At 39.8% G+C, this 23,705-nt stretch overlaps 1 protein-coding gene across 31 annotated transcripts in view; it reads left to right on the top strand.

The window, feature by feature from the left end:
* The window catches only part of MAP4K4 (mitogen-activated protein kinase kinase kinase kinase 4), a 190,458-nt gene that overhangs the window by 77,296 nt on the left and 89,457 nt on the right, over nt 1-23,705 (top strand). For 30 of the 31 annotated variants that reach the window (XM_047069939.1, XM_047069955.1, XM_047069948.1 and 27 more), the window contains exon 3: nt 5,772-5,828. In XM_047069939.1, coding sequence (XP_046925895.1) covers nt 5,772-5,828 — 57 coding nt within the window. Of the gene's footprint in view, nt 1-5,771; nt 5,829-21,450; nt 21,720-23,705 lie in introns of those variants that run through there. The other variant, XM_047069911.1, reaches the window with a different exon arrangement.

Raw genomic sequence — 23,705 nt, 5'->3', positions numbered from 1 at the left:
TAGTATTAGAATGCTACCCAGGTGTCACAAGGGCCATGCTTGCTGTAGTTCAGGCTGTCAGTGTGCACTCTTGGGTTGTGGAGAAGAGAAAATATTTATTGTTCCTGAATTGTGTTTACTTACCTTTTAAAGTGTCATAAACCTAATAGAATTTTCCTCTCTAATAGTCTGTCCACTTTCTCAGGCTGAATGAGTACAAAAGCTTTATGATTCTGTGCAGAAAGATGAGATTTAAGTAGGAAGCTCTGTGAGCAGAAAAGGAGCTGCTAAGTTGCAGTGCACGTCCTTGTTCAGGTCTGAGGTACTGGTGCCATACAATGACAAGGGTATGTGAGGGATGATTGGTGTCTCAGCAGCAGCATGACCATCCCCTAGGATAGGAGCCCTGAGTAAAGGACTCAGGCTTTCATTTCTTTGATTCAGTCACACTCCCTCTAAGTTTCCTCCTGTGACCAGAGTTTGTCTCTCAATAAACATATGTATTCATCAAATGTATTTTAATGGAGTCACCTGGGGTCTAGGTAAAGATTATGCAGCATGAGTTAGTTACCTGTTATTTGGTGATATGCCATCTTTTTCCTCTTGGGATTTAAAAGCTTCCCTTGACAATGCTGATCTTCTGCCGCTAGGTTCCTCATTGTGGGTTAGGGACAGACTTCCTTCAGTAGAGGCAGACAGACAGGCTGTCACAGTGCCCTTGCATTTTAAAACCTTGTGGTGTGTATGTATGTGTATTTTTCTTGGAACATGTATCATTAATGTAATGCATATTTGCAGATACAAGGTGGCAATTTTGACTCTCTTAGAATCATGAAAGAGAGTCAGAAATTAGGGCATTTTCCTTAGCTTGGATGTCTGCCAAGAATAGTTTGAATTTTCCTTTTAAAAAAAGAAACATTCGTTTTCCCCATTTACAGACCAAAAATGAATCAAATGCCTTGAAGTTTGCTTTACTGAAGGGGATAGGTCTGGTTAGTGTGAGCCAGTCTGACTTTGTGTGAAATAATATTTATTGCAGTAGCAATTTTAATTCCAAATCTTGCTAACCCTTTGAGGGGAAATAATTTAAGCTGTTTCTTTAAAAACAAAAAACCTCAATTGCAGGAATTTGACAAGTTGGTAGAAATGGTGAGTCCATCCCTCACATTTTATATAATTGTTGTAGAAAGGAAATTCTGCTACTGTTGTGTCTTGGGCAGCAGAATAATAAAACTCACCTTAGAGTTCTTCATCTGTCAGTAAGATAATGAATGACCTGCTTTGTTGGCCCTCATAAAGTTTTTTAGAAGCTACTAAGAAAATAGTTTATTGAATAGTATTTGGGGGCTTTTCTTCATTGGATGTCTCATTAGTGCATTAATGTTTACATGGTGCCTCATAAATAAAGCCAGGGGCCTTTAGTCTCTTCCTCCTGGCATTTTATAACACTGGATGGGACACCGTGTCCAAGAAATGCAGACAATAGGACAAAAGAGTCAAGTTTATAAATGGATGTTAGGTATGTATATTTAATACTGACCAAGTCATATACTGGGGTGTTTTAAGAGTGGATGATAGGGGCGCCTGGGTGGCTCAGTCGGTTAAGCGTCCGACTTCAGCCCTGGAGCCTGCTTCCGATTCTGTCTCCCTCTCTCTCTGCCCCTCCCCCGTTCATGCTCTGTCTCTCTCTGTCTCAAAAATAAATAAACGTTAAAAAAAAAAAAAAGAGTGGATGATACAATGTAAGGGTCCTGTTACTAGTAAGTTCCAAATCTCTCCATGCACAGGCTAGGCATTTTAGTGACAGACACAATTCTGGATTCAGACTCAGGTGAAGGAAAGTGGTCATATTGGTCATCTTTAGGGAGCAGACTACATGAAGCAGCCTTTAAGAGACGGTATAGAGGTCAGCGTGGAATGCTATAGTAGATGCTATAGTAGCCTCAAACTTCAGTGAAATAATGCTTTTTCTTGTATTCTTGAGTCCCCAGCACAAGGCAGTTGGTTATGATTATGTGTATTTTCTCTTCCTATACCACTGAGGGCCATTTGTTACACTCTCGAGTGATGCCAAGGGAACATGGGTAGGGCTTCTCTGATGGGTGGGGGCATCTGACTTTTGGAGACTTAAGCTTATAGCTGAGCTACCCTAAGCGGGTGACTGTATTCTCTCTTGGTTAATACTGAGTAAATCACAGACAAATTTTTATCCTTTCAAACAACTCTTCCTATGACCTCCTTAGCACACAATTACATGCATATAGATGTTTAGTACATTCAGCCCCAGCTGTAGTTTTTCTCCTGGGACTGTTATGCTCACCATTTTGGTTCTTTTAAGCAAAGATGATCCATCTGAGTAGGTAATTATTTGTTTCAAATTTAGAGGTTGTCTTTTTGTTTGTTTCTTTAAAAAAAATAGAGAAGTATATTACTTTAGCACCCCACTGCCTTTCCTCATATTGGCCATGCCTTTTGAAAATGAGAAATGGGCCTAACTTGACTAGGTAAGGTAGTTGCAAGGTGAATTAAGAGAAAAGGTTAGCATGGGCCTCTGGTGAAAGTGTAGAGAGGAAGACTGTCATGTGAGAGTCCACTATATGCCAGATACGATGGCAAGGGTTTTATGTATTGTATGCACTTTATTTATAACCTGTCTATTCTAAAAAGAACATTGGGATCCTCCAGTGATCCTAGGAAGCTTGTCAAAGTTAAGCAGCTTTCCCAAGGAAATGTAGTAATGAAGTGGTAGCAGAAAAATGAAAGCCCAATGCTGCCAGAGTCCCAAATTTCATTTCTTTCAGTGTTGTCTTGTTTCTTGAAAAGGAGGGAGACAGAATTCTTGGACAGTTTTCTGATTTCAATTTCAATTTAAAATGGACCTAATTTTGGAAGACCTGGTATGTGTTAATGAAGACTAGTGCCTTTGTGTGGTCCACCTTCTGACACAAATAATTGATTAGTTGTTAGGTCCTGATTCTCTAATCCCTTAGTAAGGGAAACTCAAGTTCTTGGTAAAGCAAATACTAAGTGAATTCATAACTCTAAGGTTTTATGCCACTGTCAGACTGCTAAGTCTTTTTTTTTCTTTTTTAAAAAATGTTTACTTGAAAGAGAGAGGTAGAGCACATGAGCAGGGAAGGGACAGAGAAGAGAGAGAGAGGGAGAGAGAGAGAATCCCAAGCAGGCTCAGCGCTGTCAGCACAGAGCCTAGTGCAGGGTTTGATCTCACAAATCGTGAGATCACGATCTAAGCCGAAATCAAGAGTTGGACACTTAACCGACTGAGCCATCCAGGCACCCCTGCACTATAGTTATTCTTCATGATAAACCTGTGAGTTGAGCATCACTCTTACCCCTTTTATACAGACAGGGGACTGAGGCACTGTTATGTTACAGAGTGGAGGACATGAGGTGTGGACACGGTCTTGATGCTGGAGTCCATACTCTGGATCACTATCCTGTAGCTTTAGGATCTTGCCAATGCCCAAGACATGAAGGACAACTAAGTTTCCTGTGTGTTAATGCTTAGCACAGAGCTGGGGTTACAAAACTTTTAAAAACGACTGAGGTTAGGGGAACCTGGGTGGCCGAGTCAAACATCTGACTCTTAATTTCAGCTCAGGTCATGATCTTTTGTTTTGTGGGATTGAGCCCCATGATGGGCTCTGTGTGGACAGCCCCAGGGCTACTTGGGATTCTCTCCGTCTCTGTCTGTCCCTCATCCACTAGTGTGCACACTCTCTCTTTGAAAATAAATAAACATTAAAAAAAAAAAAAGACAAGTTACAGATCCTATGACACACATAGGCAAAAATTTTAAATAAGTGATTCAGGAATGGACACTATCAAAAGATACTGAATCTTGGACAGACAGGTAGTAAAAGATGGCAGTCAAATGAGAAATATAGGAGCCCATTTAATGTTCATAAATTAGAACTTTCTTGACACACAATTGTATTCCACGCCTAGCATCTCTGAGATGGAGCTTCTGTAGATGTTACATGACTTCTTAGATCATTTTGTGTGCCTTATGGTAACATACATATAGGGCAGCATTTTTTTTTTAATTTTTTTTTTTCAACGTTTATTTATTTTTGGGACAGAGAGAGACAGAGCATGAACGGGGGAGGGGCAGAGAGAGAGGGAGACACAGAATCGGAAACAGGCTCCAGGCTCTGAGCCATCAGCCCAGAGCCTGACGCGGGGCTCGAACTCACAGACCACGAGATCGTGACCTGGCTGAAGTCGGACGCTTAACCGACTGCGCCACCCAGGCGCCCCTAGGGCAGCATTTTTATTCAGGATTGTGGGTTACGTCGCTTTTAATGCAGAAAGAGTGCCAGACTGTGGAGCAGAACTGTGAGAATGCTGCGGAAGGTGTCTAATGGGGTACTGATGCAGCAGCTGAGGTAGTGGTTCAGATCGTTTGAGGCTGGGTATGCTGGAAGAGCATGCTGGTGGAATGGTAGCTGGGAAATGGCAGAAAGGGCAGGAGGTGTTGTTTCTTGGATCATGGACCAATGTGGGATAACCCTTCTTGTCTCAGAAGCAGAACTTGAGACTGAACTGCAGGTGTATGTGTTGTGGCAGGTGGTGTCCCCACTTTTGAAGACCAGAAAGGTAGTTCACTTTGGAGGAAGGTGGTGATGTCTGCGGATTGGTGAGAGTTGGGTTGAGGTTCTTGGCCTATGGATTTTGTCCTAGTTTCCTGTATGTTGTTATTGTGCACTTACTGCTCATGAACTGCTCTGCCATTGCAGGAATCCATGGTGTCCCAACCACATACTGTTCAGATGTAATTGTAATACAGTGTCATTTTCATGGAGTCGTTTTGTCCTAGATGTAACTTGAGTTCCTGGGTAAGCTTTCCAGACTAAATGGAGAGCTTCCCTCAAGTTTCAAGTTCTAAAGTTCCTAACTGTTCATCATGAGACCACAAGAGAGACAGGCTCTTGGGAAATATGGGGACATTCTTTGTGTTTTACATTTGTTGCAGACCATTGTTCATAACGCCCTGAAGTAGATCATGCTCAGGATATCTGGGTAGCTCTATGTTACTCGCCGGAGAAAAGGCCGGCAGAGCACTGCAAAGAGTGGATGGAGAAGCACAGGACTGACAGGAATTAAATCCATTCCTGTTCATCTGGGTGAGAGGAGAATGACCTCACATTGGTTTGAAATGCCAGGGATAGAAATAATGGGTTTTAGGTCCTAAGTCAGGAATTACACTATAGCTGTAAGAAAGCACTCTCTGTTTCTGCATCATCCCTATTTCCCTCTGTTCTGGGTAATTATTTTCCAACGTCTCTACCTTGGGACTGCAGGAAAGCTTCAAAGAAGACTCTCAGTATTACTTTCATAAAATCAAGTAATGGGTCTTGAGAGTATACTGGGGAAAAATGACTTTTCCATTTTTTGACAGTAAATACCTAGAGGTTTTTTGGGTCATTTCATTCTTGCAGGATGTTAAGAAAGAAAAAGTGACTATCCTGTTGTATAGAAGAAAATATTAAGTTGCTTAGATTGAGAGGTAATGATATGTAAATTGAACCCAAGACAGAAAGAAGGAATTGATGCTTTATCAAAACTCAGTTTGTTCTACTACTTGTTTATTAAGTGTGGTTCATTGGTATTACAAACCGTATTGTTCTATTGGAGAGCATGGGACTAATTTCATTATCACTTTTGAGAAAAATTACAAAAGAGATGATGCATTGAAACTTCAGCCATTCTGTTGTAATGATCATGCAAAACAGTGGTGCCAATTGTGTTTCTTTTTTTCTGTTTCTCAGGGTCGACATGTTAAAACTGGTCAGCTGGCGGCCATCAAAGTTATGGATGTCACTGAGGTAAGATTGAGGCACAAATCTATCTATTTATCTATATCTATTTATGTTTTTATTAAAAAAATTTTTAAAGTTTATTTTTGAGAGAGAGAGAGAGAGCACAAGTGGAGGAGGGACAGAGACACACACACACACACACACACACACACACACACACACACACACACACACACAGAATCCAAAGCACGCTCCAGGTTCTGTGCTGACAGCTCAGACGTGGGGCTCAAATTCACTAACTGTGAGATCATGACTTGAGCCAAAGTCAGGTACTCAACTGACTGAGCCACCCAGTCGCCCCTTAAAAAAATTTTTTTTTTAAATGTTTACTTATTTTTGAGAGAAAGAGAGAGTGAGAGTGGAGGAGGGGCAGAGAGAGAGGGAGACACAGAATCTGAAGCAGGATCCAGGCTCTGAGCTGTCAGCACCAGAGCCCGACACGGCTTGAATTCACGAACTGTGAGATCATGACCTGAGCCTAAGTCAGATGCTTAACTGACTGAGCTACCCACGTGCCCTGAGGCACAGATATTTTTAAAGAAATCATTATATAAAAGACAAGATTCCCCTGTCCCTCCAACCCCCATTGTAAGAGTATTGTTCTGTTTGTAGAATCGATCTTGAACAAATTACCCCCCTGTGACATTGTGGGTTTATAAGGTCCAGCAGACTAGTTGGTTTAAATTGTTGCAGATGGTCCCCAAGTAACTAGGAATCAGTAGCATTTTCTTAAAAAAAAAAAGGGGGGGTGATGTCATCCTTGGCAACTTAATGGACCATAATTGGAAACATCTTCTCTAATGGAAAAGAAAGATTTGAGAAGGGATCATGGAGGTCACATGAATAGGGAGATTGAGGGGTGTGGGGTAGGGGAAAAGCTTCTCTAGGGTATTAGGCCACATTTGGGCCATTTCTTTTATTTTTAACATGGGGAAAGAAAACAGATCCAGCCAAGTTCCCAGAGGTTTGAAAACAGAAACATCTGCTAGAATGCTGAGCAGATTGTTGGCAAAATTTAGTAGCAAAAAATAGTTCTTGAAATGGTCACATGAGGATTTACTCTGTAGCTTTAGATGGGAAAGAGGAGAGTTTGACTCAGACAAAAAGTAAGTGTATGTGTTCTTGTGTGTGTGGATGTATATATATGCATAAGTCTATATTTAATTTTTAAAGATAACCCTAGATTGTAGTGAACTAAATCCATCTTACTTTAAATTATTTTTATCTGAAATTTTACTTTTCATTCTTGTGATTGCTTCTGACTTGCCTAATTGTAAATGAAATTTACCATCATAACATCACAGATTCTAGAGTTAGCCAGCAGCTGTGGGGATTTGGGATATCTTTAAATCAAGCCATATCTCCAAATCTGGGGTTGATCTAGGGAGACAATGGCTAAACTGATCTCAGGTGTGCGATATTGAGTATTGTAAAGAGGTTTCCTCCTCAGCCCTATTCTCTCTTTGGTCTCTAAGAACATGCTTATCTCCACTATAAATATTTGTTAGTAAGAATAAGAAAATATTGTTGTCTGTGGACTACGGGACATTTGAAGACGTAACATTTTATGAGATGGCTGCTCTTTTTCTGTCAAAGAAAATACTGAAGACTTTATAATGAAAAAGTACCCGTGGACTATTCTCTTGCTAGAGTGACCCTATCTTGGTGTACATCTTAGGGGGAAATTGGATGCTTTCCAGTTAAATGTTATTTTTAAGATTATAGAGTGGTGAAAGGAGCAGAAATTCTAACTTAACTGTAATTTAAATACAATAGTCAAGTTATTTATGAAGTGCCCTCTGTGAATGGAATGATGGATGGCACCTTCCTGTCAAGCATCCGTTCCTGCTATTGTGCATGTTGCTGGTGCTGCACTGGGAAATGGGGTAGCCAAAGCCTATACTTTTTGGCGTTTGTTAACATACTTCCTGATTTGTGTACGAGCAGACAAGGTGCCATTTTAAATGTAAGCTTTTGGAATTTTACGAAGCACTTTGAAAGTCCTCAGGATTGTGTTTCTTTCCTCACTTCAGCCTGTGCTGCTCTGGCTGACAGAGCTTTTGTCACCAGCCAGGCTGTGCTCCCTTCCTCATCTTCTCTGTAGAGATCCTCTTCCTCTAAGCTCAGCTCTGATTATAACTGTGCAATATGTGAACACTCTTTTAAAAAAAGGTGTAAAATATAGGAAAATACATTTTTTAAATGTTTATTATTTATTTTTGAGAGAGACAGAGTGCGAGTGGGGGAGGGGCAGAGAGAAAGGGAGACATAGAATCCAACATGGGGCTTGAACCCATGAACTGTGAGATCATCACCTGAGCCAAAATTGGACACTTAACTGACTGAGCCACACAGGCGCCCCTTTAGGAAAATATTTTTAAAAGTTAAATCCTTATTTACTATCTTACAATAACCACTATTGGTGCTTTGGTTTGTTTTACTCATCTTTTATGAGCATGGCTATGAAATACATATCTATGTGTGTAATAGATGCTTTTGTATTCTACTTTTGAATTGTATACAAAAGGTACTTCCTTGCCTGTAAAATCAGGCAATGTTGGACAAATACATTTTCAGGACTCCTTTAAAAATAATTATACAGAACCCATGTATTCAGGTAAAATGAAAACCAGATGGTGAGTCTTCAGAACAAATACAAACCCAATCAGCCATTTACCATATTGGCATCTCAGTAATGTTTCTTGTGTGTTGTTTTCATACAGTGACCTCTGTGCTATAACTTGGGGCACGGTCAGGGCTCAGAGCAAGTAGTGATTATGGATAGAGGATGTCATGCAGCTGGCACCCTGGAAAACATGCCCTTGCTACTCCTCACATCAAGAACTTCCTAGCTCTTGTAAAGTTTTGGGCATTGGCCTAGGGGGGATCTGGGAGCAGGCTGGCATGAGGGGGAATTTGCAGCTGAATTTTCTGGTTTCAGCTCCAGCAGGAGGGGCTGTTGGAGTGGTCCTTTTGATGAGAGCAGGCTTCTGTATGGTTTCTTTCTGTCTTTCTTTTTTTAAGTTTATTTATTTACTTTGTGTGGGGAGAGGGGGAGGGACAAAGAGAGAGGGAGAGAGAGAATCCCAAGCAGGCTGTGCACTGTCAGTGCAGAGCCCAAGGTGAGACTCGAACTGAGGAACTGTGAGATCATGACCTGAGCTGAAATCAGGAGTCTGACGCTCAACCCACTGAGCCACCCAGATGCCTCTGTATGATTTCTGACTTCTACTCCATTTCTACTCAGGAGCAGAAAGTGTGAATGCTTATTCTTCAGGAAAACAATAGATTTGTCCTGACTCTTGAGCCTCTTCCTTAGGTGAAATTGAGAGGCAGTTACCAGGGTACTAGTTATTCCTCAGGCTCAGAAGGCCAGAAAAGTAGTAGGTGTGGGGAGGTAAATGGTCTAGCTGCTCTTCTCCCCAGCTGTCAGCTGTTGGCATCCCTGAATGAATGTGCTCTAGGCTGGCTGCACTGAGTCCCTGTCACCTCTGTACTTGATTTTGTGATCCTGGACAACTGAGCCAACTGAGAATTCAGATTGCACCCTGAGGTGAAGCAAAGGTACTGTGTAGGAAAGTGAGGGGCCTGGATGGGAGGTGTTTATTTGTAGAAGATGTACAGATCTCTCTGTATTTATTCTCTTCTCAGACTTTAACAGTCTTAAGAATTGACTATCTTTAGGGTTTTGAAGGGCTTTTTTTAAAGAAAGCTTATCATTTCTCAGATTGGTTGTGGGAAGGGTTTAAGAGCAGGTTAAGGATATGTTCAAACTGGAGAAGACCAGGACATGAGATCTATAATGTGGTGTTTTTGTTTTTGAGGTAGTTATAGATTTGAAGAATTTGCAGAAAATTACATAGGGAGTATATAGGGAGGTCCCATGTATCATTCACCCAGTTTTCCCCAGTGGTAACATCTTTATAACTGAAGCCCTTGCACAAAACCAAGCAAGGCAGACAGTTGCTCTCACAACTTAAGGATTTGACCTGGCCTCCAGTGTGTGGTTATAGCAAACAGGCCTGCACCATTACGCAGTGTCTGCCTGCATGGCTTAGAACCAGTGCAGGCCACTGGCAGTTGGCACTGATCCACTCCACAGAGTTTGTTTAGAGTTCCCCAGTGTGACATGCACGTATGTGTTTTCAGGGAAACTTGATTGAATTGGTTGTTTGAATTCTTTTTTTTTTTTTTCTCTTTTTTTTTATTTTTTTATTTTTTTTTCTCTTTTTTTTTTATTTTTTTATTTTTTTTTTATTTTTTATTTTTTTTTCAACGTTTATTTATTTTTGAGACAGAGAGAGACAGAGCATGAACGGGGGAGGGGCAGAGAGAGAGGGAGACACAGAATCGGAAACAGGCTCCAGGCTCTGAGCCATCAGCCCAGAGCCCGACGCGGGGCTCGAACTCACGGAGCGCGAGATCGTGACCTGGCTGAAGTCGGACGCTTAACCGACTGCGCCACCCAGGCGCCCCGGTTGTTTGAATTCTTGATAAACCCCTTCTTTTCAATCCTTGTGTCTTAATTGTTGTTATATGTGAGGGGCTGGTACTTTGTTTCTTGCAATTTGGGGATATCCCATTATTTTGAGTTAATGCTCTGGAAGATAAAAAGGTGAATTAGCTAGACCAGTAATTCTCAACTTGGGGTTTATAAACTCTTGGAGTAAGATTTATCTCTGAGAAATAAATTTTATGTTTTCATTTTAGTAATTTCCCCCAAACTTTTTACTATGAAAATGTTCATAATTACAGAACTGTTGAAGGAATGAACACTCTCTCCTTTGCTTAGATTCAATAGTTGTTAACATTTTGTATATGTATTACTTGTGTATTGTTGTGGCACCACAATGACCCTTCACTTGTCCATACCTGAGTGTACTTGTCTTAAAATACAGTCTTCCACATAATCCTAATACCACCTAAAAGAATTAAATAATGCTTTCAGAATTTCTCCTGATGTTCAGTCTGTATTCAGATATCCTCAAGTGTGCCAAAAATGTTTTTACAACCATTTTTTCAAATCCTAGTCCTGCCAAGGTTTGCACATTACATTTGGTTATCTTTTAACTCATTTCTTCATCCATTCCTCTGTGTCCTCCTGGCCCCTGCCATTCTTTTCCCTCCCAGGTATCTGATGTTCACTCAAGTTTGAAAACGCTTACTTTAACGGAATCTTAGGAAAGAAGCCACCCCCGCATATTTACGAGTGAAGATTTCTAGCTCAGAGACACTGGCACCTCTTGCTCAGGAGTACATTGCTAGTTAGATTACAGAGATTAAAACCCAGATCCTTGATTCTCAATGAGCCTTTGAAAGTAGTCACAGTTTCAAACATTTGGTTCTGAGTAGGCTTGTAGAAAGACCTGATTTGATCTGGACCTTAAAGAATGAATGGATCTTGGCCATTTTTCTCCTTTCCAAAGTTTTTTAGCAGATCACCCAGAGCAGACTGTTTTTTTTTGTCTTAGGATCAAAATGTTTGTGGTTGGTAGTTGTGACTTATTCCTTAGAGGACAGGAAGATGTCGGGCCTGATGCCCATTGGGGGATAGGAAGCCAGCCCGCAGATTTTATTGAGTACCCTCCGTATTCTTGCACTGTGTTCTAGGGATGTGAGAATAAAAGGTATGTAAAAACACAGCCTTGCCTGGAATAGCCAGTAAAAACCTAGCCTCTGCCTATCATCAAATTGAAGAGGCAAGAGCCACAGAAACAGCCCAATGCAAAGCAGCATAGATCATATCTGGTAGGTAGAACAGTGTTTGAGCACCATCTGAGCTAGGTCCATGAAAGAGGAACAGGACAAATTTCTTGCTCTTAAGGAGTTCATGCTCTGACAGTAGGGAGCAAAACAAACTTACTTTAGTGACAAAGCAAGGCCCTGTCAGGCTTGACAATTTTCTCTCTTTTCATTTGGAGGGGAGCACAATGTAATGAATGTGCTGTTCTTGTCTAGACTGAACATAAGAACAAAAGGAAGCAAGGGAGAGATCTCTGTGGACTGTGTGACCTATTGTTCCATCCTGTTGTTCTTCAGAGTCCAGTTAAATGCTGCAGGCCTTACAGCTTGGTACTGGCTTCTTCCATTTCAGGCAACGGGTGGCACTTTCTCCCTGCCCTTCCATGGCTCTGGCCCACTCACCGTAGCATCGCTCACTGAGGGTTGTCAGGAGAAGCCGCCTGTGCATCAGTGAGACCATGGGCAGCTGTCAGTTTTGACAGCAGTTGTGTGTCCTCCCCTACCTCCCTTCCCCACCCCTGCCCCAGTTAGTCTTTCTTTCTTTGCCTTTACTTTTTACCTTTCTTCACAAGCTACCTTCTGTCTCTTTGCTACTGAGAGAGAAACTGATGTGCCAAGTTTATGGCATGCCAGATTTCTTATCTGGCATTTTCTTACCTTTGATAACTTCTGACTTAATTTAAATGACCTTGATCCTAGATTGTAATTCCTAATTAGGATTGTTTTCCTTACTCAGCTTTTCTATAGATAAAGATCACAAGTTGTATCTCTTTATTATTATTATTATTATTATTACTATTGTTATTAATACTGGTACAAGTCTGAAGAAAAGCTCTTAAATCAATTAAATTTTGATTTATTTTAATTAAAAAAGCATGACAGTGATTTTGAGAACTAATAGTTCTATCCTTTGTATCCTCAAAGAATACAATAGTATTTCTCAGCTTTATTTTCATTATCACCTCCTGAAGAAGCCTTTGCAGATATTTTTTCCTAATCACCCTTTGTGAAATTTTAAAGTGTCTGTACATCTGTTCATGTACTGTATGTATATCTTTATGCTCTATACATAAAAATGACTTAAGCTTTTTCTCTTCCACCTCCAAAAATCACATTTCACCCCTGTTGGGGAGGAGAATGATACCACCCAAATTGAGAATACCTGGTATAGAATAAGATAAACATATGACCTTAGACAAATGAGCTAGAGTAAGTATTGTGCTATTTCTAGTATTTTCTTTTTTTAAAAAAATTTACCAGATACTAGAACTAAAGTGATAAAGAAGATCTACTAGCTGGGAAAGTATAGAGTGCATGAAGTGCTAACACTTTTTTTTTTTTTTGACTTGTGCCAGGCATCGCATTGGGTATGGTAAAGGCACTTGCTTGAATTCACATAGCAGACTTTGAGACTGATAGTATCATCCCCTCTTTCTAGAAAGAATGAACAAAGGCTTGGACTTGTATCCAAGCTTTTCTGATTGTAAAGCTTGCTTCTTTCTTTTCAATCTATCCTTCTTTCCCCAAAGTAATGTGGAGGGCAAAGGTTGAACTTCTCAACAAATAGGTAACTGTTGAAGTGTTTTAAAAATAACTGCTGATGGTGATACAACAGTGAAATTTTTTAAAGGATTAGTTTTTGTTTTTTGGCAGAGATAGAATGTGTTTCTATTTTGGATTAATTCGTTCTAACTTAAGAATGCAACTGGATTTTACAAAATACCAAAATTCTTTGTTCTTATCTATTTAATAGGTAAATAAGCAAAGGAAGATTAAAACTAGGTCAGCTGTATACCTCAAATGTTTTGTCTTTCATTTTGAAAAGCCTTCATTTTATTTATGGATGACAATAGTTGATACCCAGAAAGGCAGTTGACCTGGTTTCATAGCTTGTTGCCAGAATAGCATCCCAATCTTCTTTTCATTGCCCTGAGATATCTCTAGTTCACATTAGGAGCATAGTATAGTGCTGTTCTGTAGTTGTCTTCTAATGTAGTAGCCAGTAACAAGTTGCCATGCCTTGTGAGTTGTAGGAGCTCAAATCTTTGGTGAATTGTATAGGATGGTCTGTTTTTCGTGGATACTTGGAGAAACTTATAATAGATCTACATTATTGTTTTCATTGTCCAAGAACATTATAGTAATATATTAGAAATAGAGGACTCTTGAAGATATGATCCTATTTTATAGCATTCTCAATTTTTGTAATATTAATAATCATAGATGTTATACATTAGTCATAAATAAGTTAAGATCTGCTCCTCACACTTAAATTTCATCCCTCTAAGGAAAGAAAATAAGAGTGTTTTAAAATTATTAGTGTTTAGAAAGAGTTCGTTTTTGGGTTTTATTTTTAGAATTGCCACTGAACTAATACAAATGATTTATCTTTTTTCTCCTCTTTCCTATGAACATAAATTTGAAACCTATATATATTTTTCAAGGTGAATTTATAGTTTATGAGCCTCATAGAAAGTCCGACTCTGTTATATTTAATAATCATGTCCTGGCTTTTACCCCAAGACAGTAATAACACCCTTTGTTAGAGTAGGGCCTAGAATGAAATTTAATAAAGCTTTTAGTTTCCTCATTTGTAAAATGAAATAATAATTCCTACTTCATAGGCTTTTGTCAGAATTCTAGAATAGATGTAAAGTGTCTAGTATATTAATTTTTTACATAGTAAACGAGGGTTTCTTTGTTTTCTTCGCTGGGTTAAAGATACCAAGATAAAATAACTCACTTTTGCTGAAGACTTCTGTTAGTCCTGGACTTTGGTTACTATTGTTATTCTCCTTTGATATTCATGACTCTGTTCTTTCTGTATCTTTCACTCCTGATGGTTTCTGCATCAGGTGGCTTCTTTGTCCCCTCTAGTTATAGGCATCTCTGTCTGGTTCTTGGCGATTGCTTTTGTCCTGCCCTATGAGCAGTTTTCTAGTGCTCTTTTAACGACTGCCTAGGGAATAATTTCCATGCATTCATTTCTTGCTTCTGTTATTCTGTACTAGATTAGAAACTCTTTATAGGAAGCTAACTCTTAGGATTCTCATAGCCCTTCTAGGCTTATGACAGAGCCCTTCACATGGATGATGCTTAGCTTACTTTGCTGTTTCTAAAGAATGTCCTGGCAGTTTTAAAGATTTTTTTTAATATTTATCTTTGAGAGAGAGACAGAGACAGAGCACGAGTGGAGGATGGGCCGGAAGAGAGGGAGACACAGAATCCAAAGTAGGCTCCAGGCTCTGAGCCGTCAGCACAGAGCCTGATAGGGAGCTTGAACCCACCATGAACCACAAGATCATGACCTGAACCAAAGTCAGCCTAAGCCTTGAGTTGGACACGTAACCATCTGAGCCACCCAGGCGCCCCTGTCCTGGCAATTTTAATGGAGAATTTCAGAAAGTGTTATGGACATTGACATAAAATATATAAAGATTTCCTCTTGTAAATTAGAGGCAGCTCTTAATAGGTGTGTACTAGTATATTTTTATTGTATTACTGTACTTTATAATCCTATGTCTTCTCTCTTGCTTTGTGGGATAGTTTTAAAAAGGAACAGAGAAAAATGTCATTCATTCTTACCAAAAATATGACAAAGTACTAATCACTTTGGCCAGATGCAGTTTTGGTTTATTTGGGACTGGAAATGGCAAATGTCAACCATAGTTTGCAGGGTTTTTTGTTTAATTTTTCTTAAATGCTGTTCATGAAGTTGCACTAATTCATTCATTTAAACCATTCCTGAACACCTGGTCTTTTTAATACCTACTATTCTCAGATCTGGGGTGAAATAGAAAATTAATTATGCTCTAGAAGGAGCTATTCTTGATCTATTGGTTAAACAAAACTTGCTGTGAACGGGATGCTCTTTGTGATTGTTAATGAGCACTCTCCAGGCAGCTTCCATAATTTCTTAGTTTAATTCCATTGTTTAATGAATCAAAAGCATTTTTCTAAGTAAATAGTTGAATAAAAAAGTCACCCAGCAAATTCTGCATAACGTAAATTGCCAGTTTTAAAATATGGGCCCGGGGAGCACCTGGGTGGCTCAGTTGGTTAAGTGTCCTACTCTTGATTTCTGCTCAGGTCATGATCTTACAGCTCGTGAGATCGAGCCCTGCGTTGGGTTCTGTGCTGACAGCGTGGAGCCTGCTTGGGATTTTCTCTTTCTCCCTCTCTCTGCTCTTCCCCACTCATTCTGTCTCTCAGAATAAACAAACATTAAAAACATAAAATATGGACCCTATTCTTTTAAAAATCTCATCTTCCCTCTCCACCATTTTTTTTTGGCGGGGGTGAGGGGGCGGCTATAAGTGAAAAATCTTGACATCTCCCTTCCTGTTTCCATTCCCAGCAAATTTATTGAAAAAGGTGTGTTGGAGGTTCTCAAGACCATCCTCAGGTTTGATGATTCACTAGGAGTACACAGGACTCAGCGTGTAGTTTTACCCTCAGTTGCTATTTATAGTACAATGGAAGGACACAAAGCAAAAATAGCAAAGGAAAAAGGTGCATGGGATGAAGTCCAAAGGGAGCCAGGTATAAACTTCCAGGAGTCCTGTCCTGCTAGAATCCTATAGGACATGCTTCATTCCCTCAGCAGTGAGTTGTCATGTGAAGTGTTGTTGCCTGCCAGGGAAGCTCGTTACAGACTCAGTACCCACATTTTTTATTTGGAACTGGTCACATAAGCACATCTGTCTGGCATGTACCAAAAATTTCAGACTACAAGCAGGAAAACAGGTGTTCAGCAATAAACTACATTCTTTATTCAAACCATCTAGGAACAGTGAGCCACTCTTATCAGTTCTAGGAGTGGGGGAAACCCTCCTGAAATCCAAGGGCCAACCTCGCAAGGAGGCCATTCTAGGGATAGTGTTCTCAGGACTTGGGACCAGACTCTTCTGAACTCTGCATTCATTTCTCAGAGTCTCTAATTGGGTGTCTAATAGCCCACACTTAACATATGTCATGTGAGCTCCTACTCTTCCCCCATAAACCTGTCTTACCTGTAGCCTTGCCCTTTTTCAGTTGGCATTCCCAGCCTTCTGTTTGCTTGGGCCAAAAAAGCCTTGGAGTCCTTGGTGACTACTCTTCCTGTCATATATACTCACCTCATTTGTTAGGAGATCTGTTAGTGCATCCTTCCTTCAAATGAAACTTCCCAGTTTCTGTCAAAATAATCATGGCCATTGGTGGACAGTGGGAGGGAGTGAGCCACAAGTTAATAACTGTTGAATGTAGATTATAGATAGGTACAGGAGAGTTTGTAATCCTGTTTTCTAAACTTTGGTGTATTTGAAACTCATAACAAATTATAACCATCATAAGAAACGATCACACACGTGGACCTGTCTGCTACTACTACCACCACCCTGTCCACCCTTCTTTTCTCAGCATGGCAGCTCGGCGATCCTTTAGAAATGTCTGATTGGAGTCTTTCACTGATTCCTTACTTAGCTCAGAGTAAAAGCCCAGGCTTTCAAAGTGGCCTATAGTACTTTGCTTGATTGGCTCCCTGCCCTGTTCTGTCTCAGACCTCCTCTCCTACTTCCCATTTGCCCTCCTCCAACTATACAGAACTACTCACTCTTCCTCCACCTGCCAGGGAGCTCCTGCCTAAAGACCTCAACACCTCTCGCTTGCTATTGTTTCCTCCCCTGGAATGCCATTCTTTCAAGACTATATGGCCCGCTCCCTTACCTTCCTACTCTTAATGCCTTTATCTTATTCTTAGTTTTCCAGTTCCATACCACATTGTATAACTGGCCTATGTATTATACTTAGTGTATATCAACTGCCTCTATCATTACTCCACTCACCCCTCTCCCCCAGGAACATAAACTCCATGATGACAGGGATCTTTGTTTTTTTTCAGTGATACATAATCCCAAGCACTAATTCAGTGCCTGGCATATAGAAGGCATTTCACAAATGTTCGTTGAATGAACAAATAGTGCCAGTGCTGGGACACATATTAGAAATCTACTAGAGTGCCCCTTCTTTCTTTTTCTGTGTTAAGAACCCAAAGCTCAAAGAAGTTCTGTATAGTTGGTTAATGATTTTGTATGAGTGTGTGTGTGTGTGTATGTGTGTGTTTGAGTGTACACATATGCTTTTGTTTATGAAATTATTTGAAAATTAAGCTTTTAATAATCTTTTATATATCATGAGATACCCTTTTAGATGTGGTAAAATGGTAAAGCAGGACAGGTGGAAAGAACAGATTTGAAATATCCTGTGCTCATTTCATTTGAAACACTTCATTTTTTAAAACGGTAACCCTTTTTGGGGGGCGCCTGGGTGGCTGTCATTTAAGCAAACAACTCGGTTTTGGCTCAGGTCATGATCTCTTGGTTCATGGGATCGAGCCTGCATTGGGCTCCATGCTGAGCTTGCTTGGGATTCTCTCTCTCCCTTTCTTTCTCTGCCCCTCCCCTGCATGTGCATGCTCTCGCTCTCTGTCTCTCTCTCTGTCTCTCAAAATAAATGGGGCTCCTTGGTGCTTAGTCAGCTAATCATCTGACTCTTGGTTTTGGCTCAGGTCATGATCTCACAGTTTCATGGGTTTGAGCCCCATGTGGGGCTTAGGATTCTCTGTCTCTCTGTCTCTGCCTCTTCCCAACTTATGCTGTCTCTGTCTCAAAATAAATATATAAAAAACTTTGAAAAATAATAAAAATAAAATAAACATTAAAATGGTAACTTTTTAAAAAAGAACTCCTTAATACCCCCACCTACGTTTTTCTAAATTTAATGTCAATAGATGCTGTCCAGTTTAAATTCTGTTTGTAGGTCCTACGTATAAATTCATAGCCTAAACTAAATTGCCCATATAATAAAACTTAGTGGAATTTCTTGTTTTCTTACTCTGTTAATGTCCGGTGAAATCTATGGTAAGAAAGTTGCTATGACAGTGAAAGAGCTTTTAGAATAAAAGCTTTAATTGTTCAATTGGAGAAACCTCACTGCTCCCCCTCCCCTCAGCTTTATACCCTGAGAGAAAGAAAGTGAGAAATCTCTAGTGACAGAATTCCCTATCTTCTAATTATTCTGACTTTTGTACTAACTATAGAAAAGAGTGTTGACTTTAGTGGGAATTATCTAAAGCAAGATTAGAGAGGCAGCTATTTGATCGGCTAAGTTTTTAGCATCCACATCTGCAATATTGTGGGTGCATTACTCATCCATACATACATGGCCCTGAAACAGTGGAGGAAGCTAGGCTCTCTCTACCCCAAGGTGGGGAAACTCCTTTGACAAAAGAGCAGACCCTGAAAGAGCAGCCTTTCTTCCTATTATTCCCCATGCCATCTCAGCTGTGCCACAGATGGGACTCAATCCCCTGGATTTTTAACTCTATATGCTGATGTGCCATGATGAAGCCTAAATTATAACTATAATCCTGCCTCAAAGCTTGTGTTTGTTTTAATTGTTCATTTTTACAGATTCAAATTTGTCCCTTTGAACCTTGGGCATTATGTTTGTTCAGTGTATGTTAGAGGTTTTCAGTGATCTTTAGGATCATTATAATCATTCAGCTTCTATTCAAAACCATGGTGAGGTGAAGGAAATTGATGTGCTGTCTCCTCTCCCTAGTACTCACTGCTGCTAATTGGTCTCCCACTCTGATGCAGAGTACAAGCCCTGACTAGGCGGAAACCTGCCTCTTAACCCAGACTGCTACTGTGATCTGTGATCTGATGGTTGTCACGGTGTCTGGAGTCTCTGAAGTCCAGTAGGCTTTTCTCCTGGCCTGGGAACCCCATGCCAGTTTTCCTTTATCTTGTTTCTTTTATATCTAGACATTCTCAGATACCTTTTTTTTCCTTTGTCCTTAATATATATACCTGTGCTGTAGCAATGTATTTTCAGGTTTGGAAAGGTTTGGAAGAAGCCACTTCTCAAGGGTAACTGTGTCTGCTTGCATTTGTCTGTATGTGAAGTATAACGTGAATACAGAAAAAGGCATACATTATAAGTTCAGTGAATTTCCAAAAAGTGAACACATCCACTCATGAGCCAGCAACTGGATCAAGAAACCGAACATTGACAGCTCCCCAGGAGTGCCCCTTGTGCCCCTTAATTCCTCCCCAGAAGTATAACCACTATCCTGACTTCTAACACGAAAGATTATTTTTGCTTGTGTTTGTACTTGGTATAGACGGAACCACACGGTACAGTTATGTCTGGCATCTTTCGCTTTATGTTTGTGAGATCCATTTATTTTGCTGCATAGGGAGATAGTTTTATTTATTTTCATTTCTTTTATTATTCCAGTGTGTCCCACTAGTTTTTAAATGAATACATCACATCTCTCCATTTGGGTTGTAGAGCTCGCCATGCAGCCTAGCACCATCTTGCACATAGTAGGTGTTGAATTGACTTGGTGCAGAAATAGAAGGAAATTTACCCAGTGTAGGAACTTCTCTTTAATAGATACATGCTGAGGTCCGTATTATGGGGAAAACTGTCACTTCTTTATTTCTCATGTTTGGACATGATTAAATATTTGACCTCTACTGATTTAATATTATTTGTTTAACTAGTTGCAAGAGTCATGAGAAGGAGTGGATAATGTGCTAACTTTTGATGACTGCAAAGAAAGTTATTACTTAGGAACTTTCAGAACTCCTGTCTTCATTAGAGTCAGAATTTTTTCCACTGTCACAAGTCTTCAGCAGAGTTTTCTCTACGGCACCCTTGGGGATTCTTATTTGGCTTGAGTCTTTGAAGTGATGTCATATTGCTCTTGAGTCTTCATCCTGTTTGTGAGGCTTGTTAGCTTTTCTGCTGACCTTGCTGTTTGGAACATGTCCTCCTTGCCTCCTCTAAGGTGGTGGAGGTTTGGGGTGAAATAAAGATAGGGAGGTGAAACCCAACATAAAATTCCAAGCAAGCCTGTGTTCTTGCCCCACCCTATCCTGCCCAGCACCCTCCCTACCTTGGTTCCTCACATATCTTCAGGTGAGAAATCTCTCAGGGTCTATTCATTCTCATTTCTACAGGACAAGGATGGTTTAAAATCCACAAAGTCTTTGGTGTGACATTCTGTCATAACTAAGAGAGCAGCAGTAACAGTAGTAACTGTTAGAATGAGGGAATGTCATTATGTGGTATTTCCTGATGGTGAATCACCTTCCCATGAGTCCCCAAATGAGAGGAGGTGTGCGTTTGAGAAAAGAGTGGATGAACACTTGTTTGTCGCTGTTTCACTTTTAATGCTCTTGGGCTACATCGAGTTTCCTCTCACTTTTGTTCACTTATTGAAGATGCTGGATTTTTTTCCCTTCTGAGGCTAGAACTAAAGAAGATTCCCTGGTTATTTGTTCTTCCTTAAGTTGTTTAGAAAGAAGATGTTTTTGTTCAATAGGGGAAAGGAAGAAAAAGGTTGTTAAGACAAAGGAGATTAAAATTTGGAATGGCAGTGTGAAGCAGCAGCCTCTCTGGGTCTTTGTGAGAACCATGATCATACTGGACCTGGTTCCTCTGTGTGACTTAGTACATTGGAGTGCTATTGCTCACACAGTTCCAGCAGCCTTTTCTTATGTTTTCCCTTCCACCTTCTTTAGCCTAACATGACACTTCTTTATGATAGCTTGAGTAAGTAGACTAACAGTGTGTCTTGCTATATTTGTATAAGTGCCTTCTAATGGTACCGTGGTTCATAGGGAGTGTGTGTGTGTGTGTGTGTGTGTGTGTGTGTGTGTAGGGTGACTGTCATTATCCTTTAGTCCAGAGACAAAAGGGTCAGGAAAGTGGTAACATTTGTGGTCAAAGATGCATCTTCATAGTGAAGTCCAGGAAAGTGAATTGTTACTTTCAAGATAAGCCCCTTGCCTTACTAGTGATTATAGGTTCTAGTTATTTTCCTCTGTGTGTTTTCATTTTCTGCATGAGGAGGATGGGGAGTAGCTGCCCATTTCTCCTCACTTTGCTAATAGAGTTGGAGAGAATTTGAGATGAGTGCTGTATGGTGTTGGTGCAGTGTGTGTAGGGGTTGTGGCCTGGGAGCTAGCTCATGGAGGGAAGTTGCTGGCTTCTGCAGACAGACACAGGGACTCTGCATCTTCCTCTTAACCCATGGAGACCGTGGCTGTGGCCCCCGCTGTGCTTTGAATACAGCAAAACTTAGAGCTGTTGTTGCTTCAGGTAAAGCTGAGGTCATCACAGACGGTGAATGTTTTCTCAACTACTCTTGTCATGTTAGCTTAGAAGTTCAAGGTCTTTGGGGCCTTTTTGTTTTACTGCTAATGCTTATCTTCTCGATGGGAGGAAAGTGAAAATTTATCCTCCTCTTCCTCTAAGAAAGGTTTAGCTCACTGACAGTGGTATATGTTTATATTTATTATGTTATAATTTTATAATATTTATTATAAGTTACATGTATTTGTGGTGTGTTAATTATAGCTCAATAAAACAGTAGGAACAAAAAGTTAAAGTGACTTCTGGAGTATTTTTGTTTTTTTATTTATGAAATATAGATAATCCAGGGAGAAAATACAGAGAAATAAAAGATGAAAAAGCATTTCATAATTCTGTCACCTTGGCTTAATTACTGTTAACATGTTAGTGTATATTTTTCTGTTTTCATATATTCTAGATACATATGTGCCTGTACATATAAAATTATCTTTTACATGATAAAATAGTCTTTTTTTCTAACATTAAAAGTCATGTACTTATTTAGAAAGTTGAAAGATGGAAAACCTTTTTTCCTTACACTGCCCTCTTCTCTCTACCGCTACCCACCCCCCCCCCCCAAGATAAGTGTAGTTGACTGGTGTATTTCCAGTCTTTTGCAGATTAAAGCTATTTCTTATTGCTGCTAATCACTTAAGGAACTCCCCGTTGAACATGTGAGTTTATTTATATGGCTCCATTTAGTTTAAAAATAAGTTCAGATTTATTTTAAGCTTTTTCCTAAATAATTTAGATCAATGCTTTAGTCTTATGTAGTCTCAAACATAAACTTCGTATAGATTTTTTTAAGTCACTACCTCACAATACCTTTAAGCTTGTTAATATTGTGCATATACTCTTTATATTCATGTAGTGGTTACTTCTGTCCATATACTTTGTTTGGACAGTGTAGTCTTTAGCTTGTAAAATATTACAGGACAGGCTAGTTTAAGTAACTTCATAATACTGTGTGACTGGAAACACTTTTTACTTTTAGTTGTTTTTCTGTTTGGCCTATAAGATCTTGAAAGGCGGGCACTAATTGCTCCTGTACAACATGGTTACTTAATCTCAATACATTTTCTGCTTCTTAAATGACAAGGTATTTGACATTATCTTTATTATTTTAGCTCATCTGAATATAAGGAAAACTGGAATTAGGGAAAGGAAGTAGTATATAACCTAGGAGAAGCCTGATGACTGTTTGAAACTAATGTACTGTTTTAAATATCTTTGATAGATTCTGTGTATTTCTACTGATACTTGCTTCAAATTTTCCATCAGTTGATTAATTGAGGTAGTTCATTCTCAGTATTTGTTTACATATTATCTTCAGCATCTGTTGCTTCATTTGTATGTAAAGCAAGATAGCCGGCTGCCAGCCCGTCTCTAGGCTGGACTGTGACCTCATGTCTGTGATCGATGGACACAGCTGTGGGGTTTCCATGTGTGCTTGGCAGCACCAGCACCAGAAACATCTGGTCTAAGAATGTAGTTCTCTTCTCCTGCAACCTTATGGAAATTATTTGGTGCATAGTGGAATAATGCCAAGCATCCTTACTCGATATAGAAGTCACAAGGGACTCAAGAGCCCAAGATGGTGTTCTTTGCAGACTTGAAGATATTGAATTGAAAGTATTATTGAGTATGTACCTATAAATCACTTAGTCCAGTGCCGATGCATACGTGCTGGTTTTCTTCATTCTAAGTTTAAGAAATTTTTGTTTTGGTATAACAGGTAGCAAAAACAGCAGTGAAGGCTTTGGCCTAACAGAGTGAATTAGTTTGATTCAAATCCCACAAGAATTGCTGTGTCTGAGATGCATTTCTTAGCAGCTCCTATACATTTTTAGTGAGGCTGTATAAGGAAGATTACATAGTACCGCTGTGAGGTTTTTCCTTTATATAGGTATTAAATGTGTGTATTGTTTATATTTATCTTATATATTATTACAT

Source organism: Lynx rufus, unplaced genomic scaffold (assembly GCF_022079265.1).
Source record: "Lynx rufus isolate CCGP_SWC_20201006 ecotype Redwood Valley unplaced genomic scaffold, mLynRuf1.p SCAF_8, whole genome shotgun sequence".
NCBI classification, from domain to species: Eukaryota; Metazoa; Chordata; class Mammalia; order Carnivora; family Felidae; genus Lynx; species Lynx rufus.
Note: the sequence above shows the minus strand (reverse complement) of the source record. Positions and strands in the feature narration are given on the sequence as shown.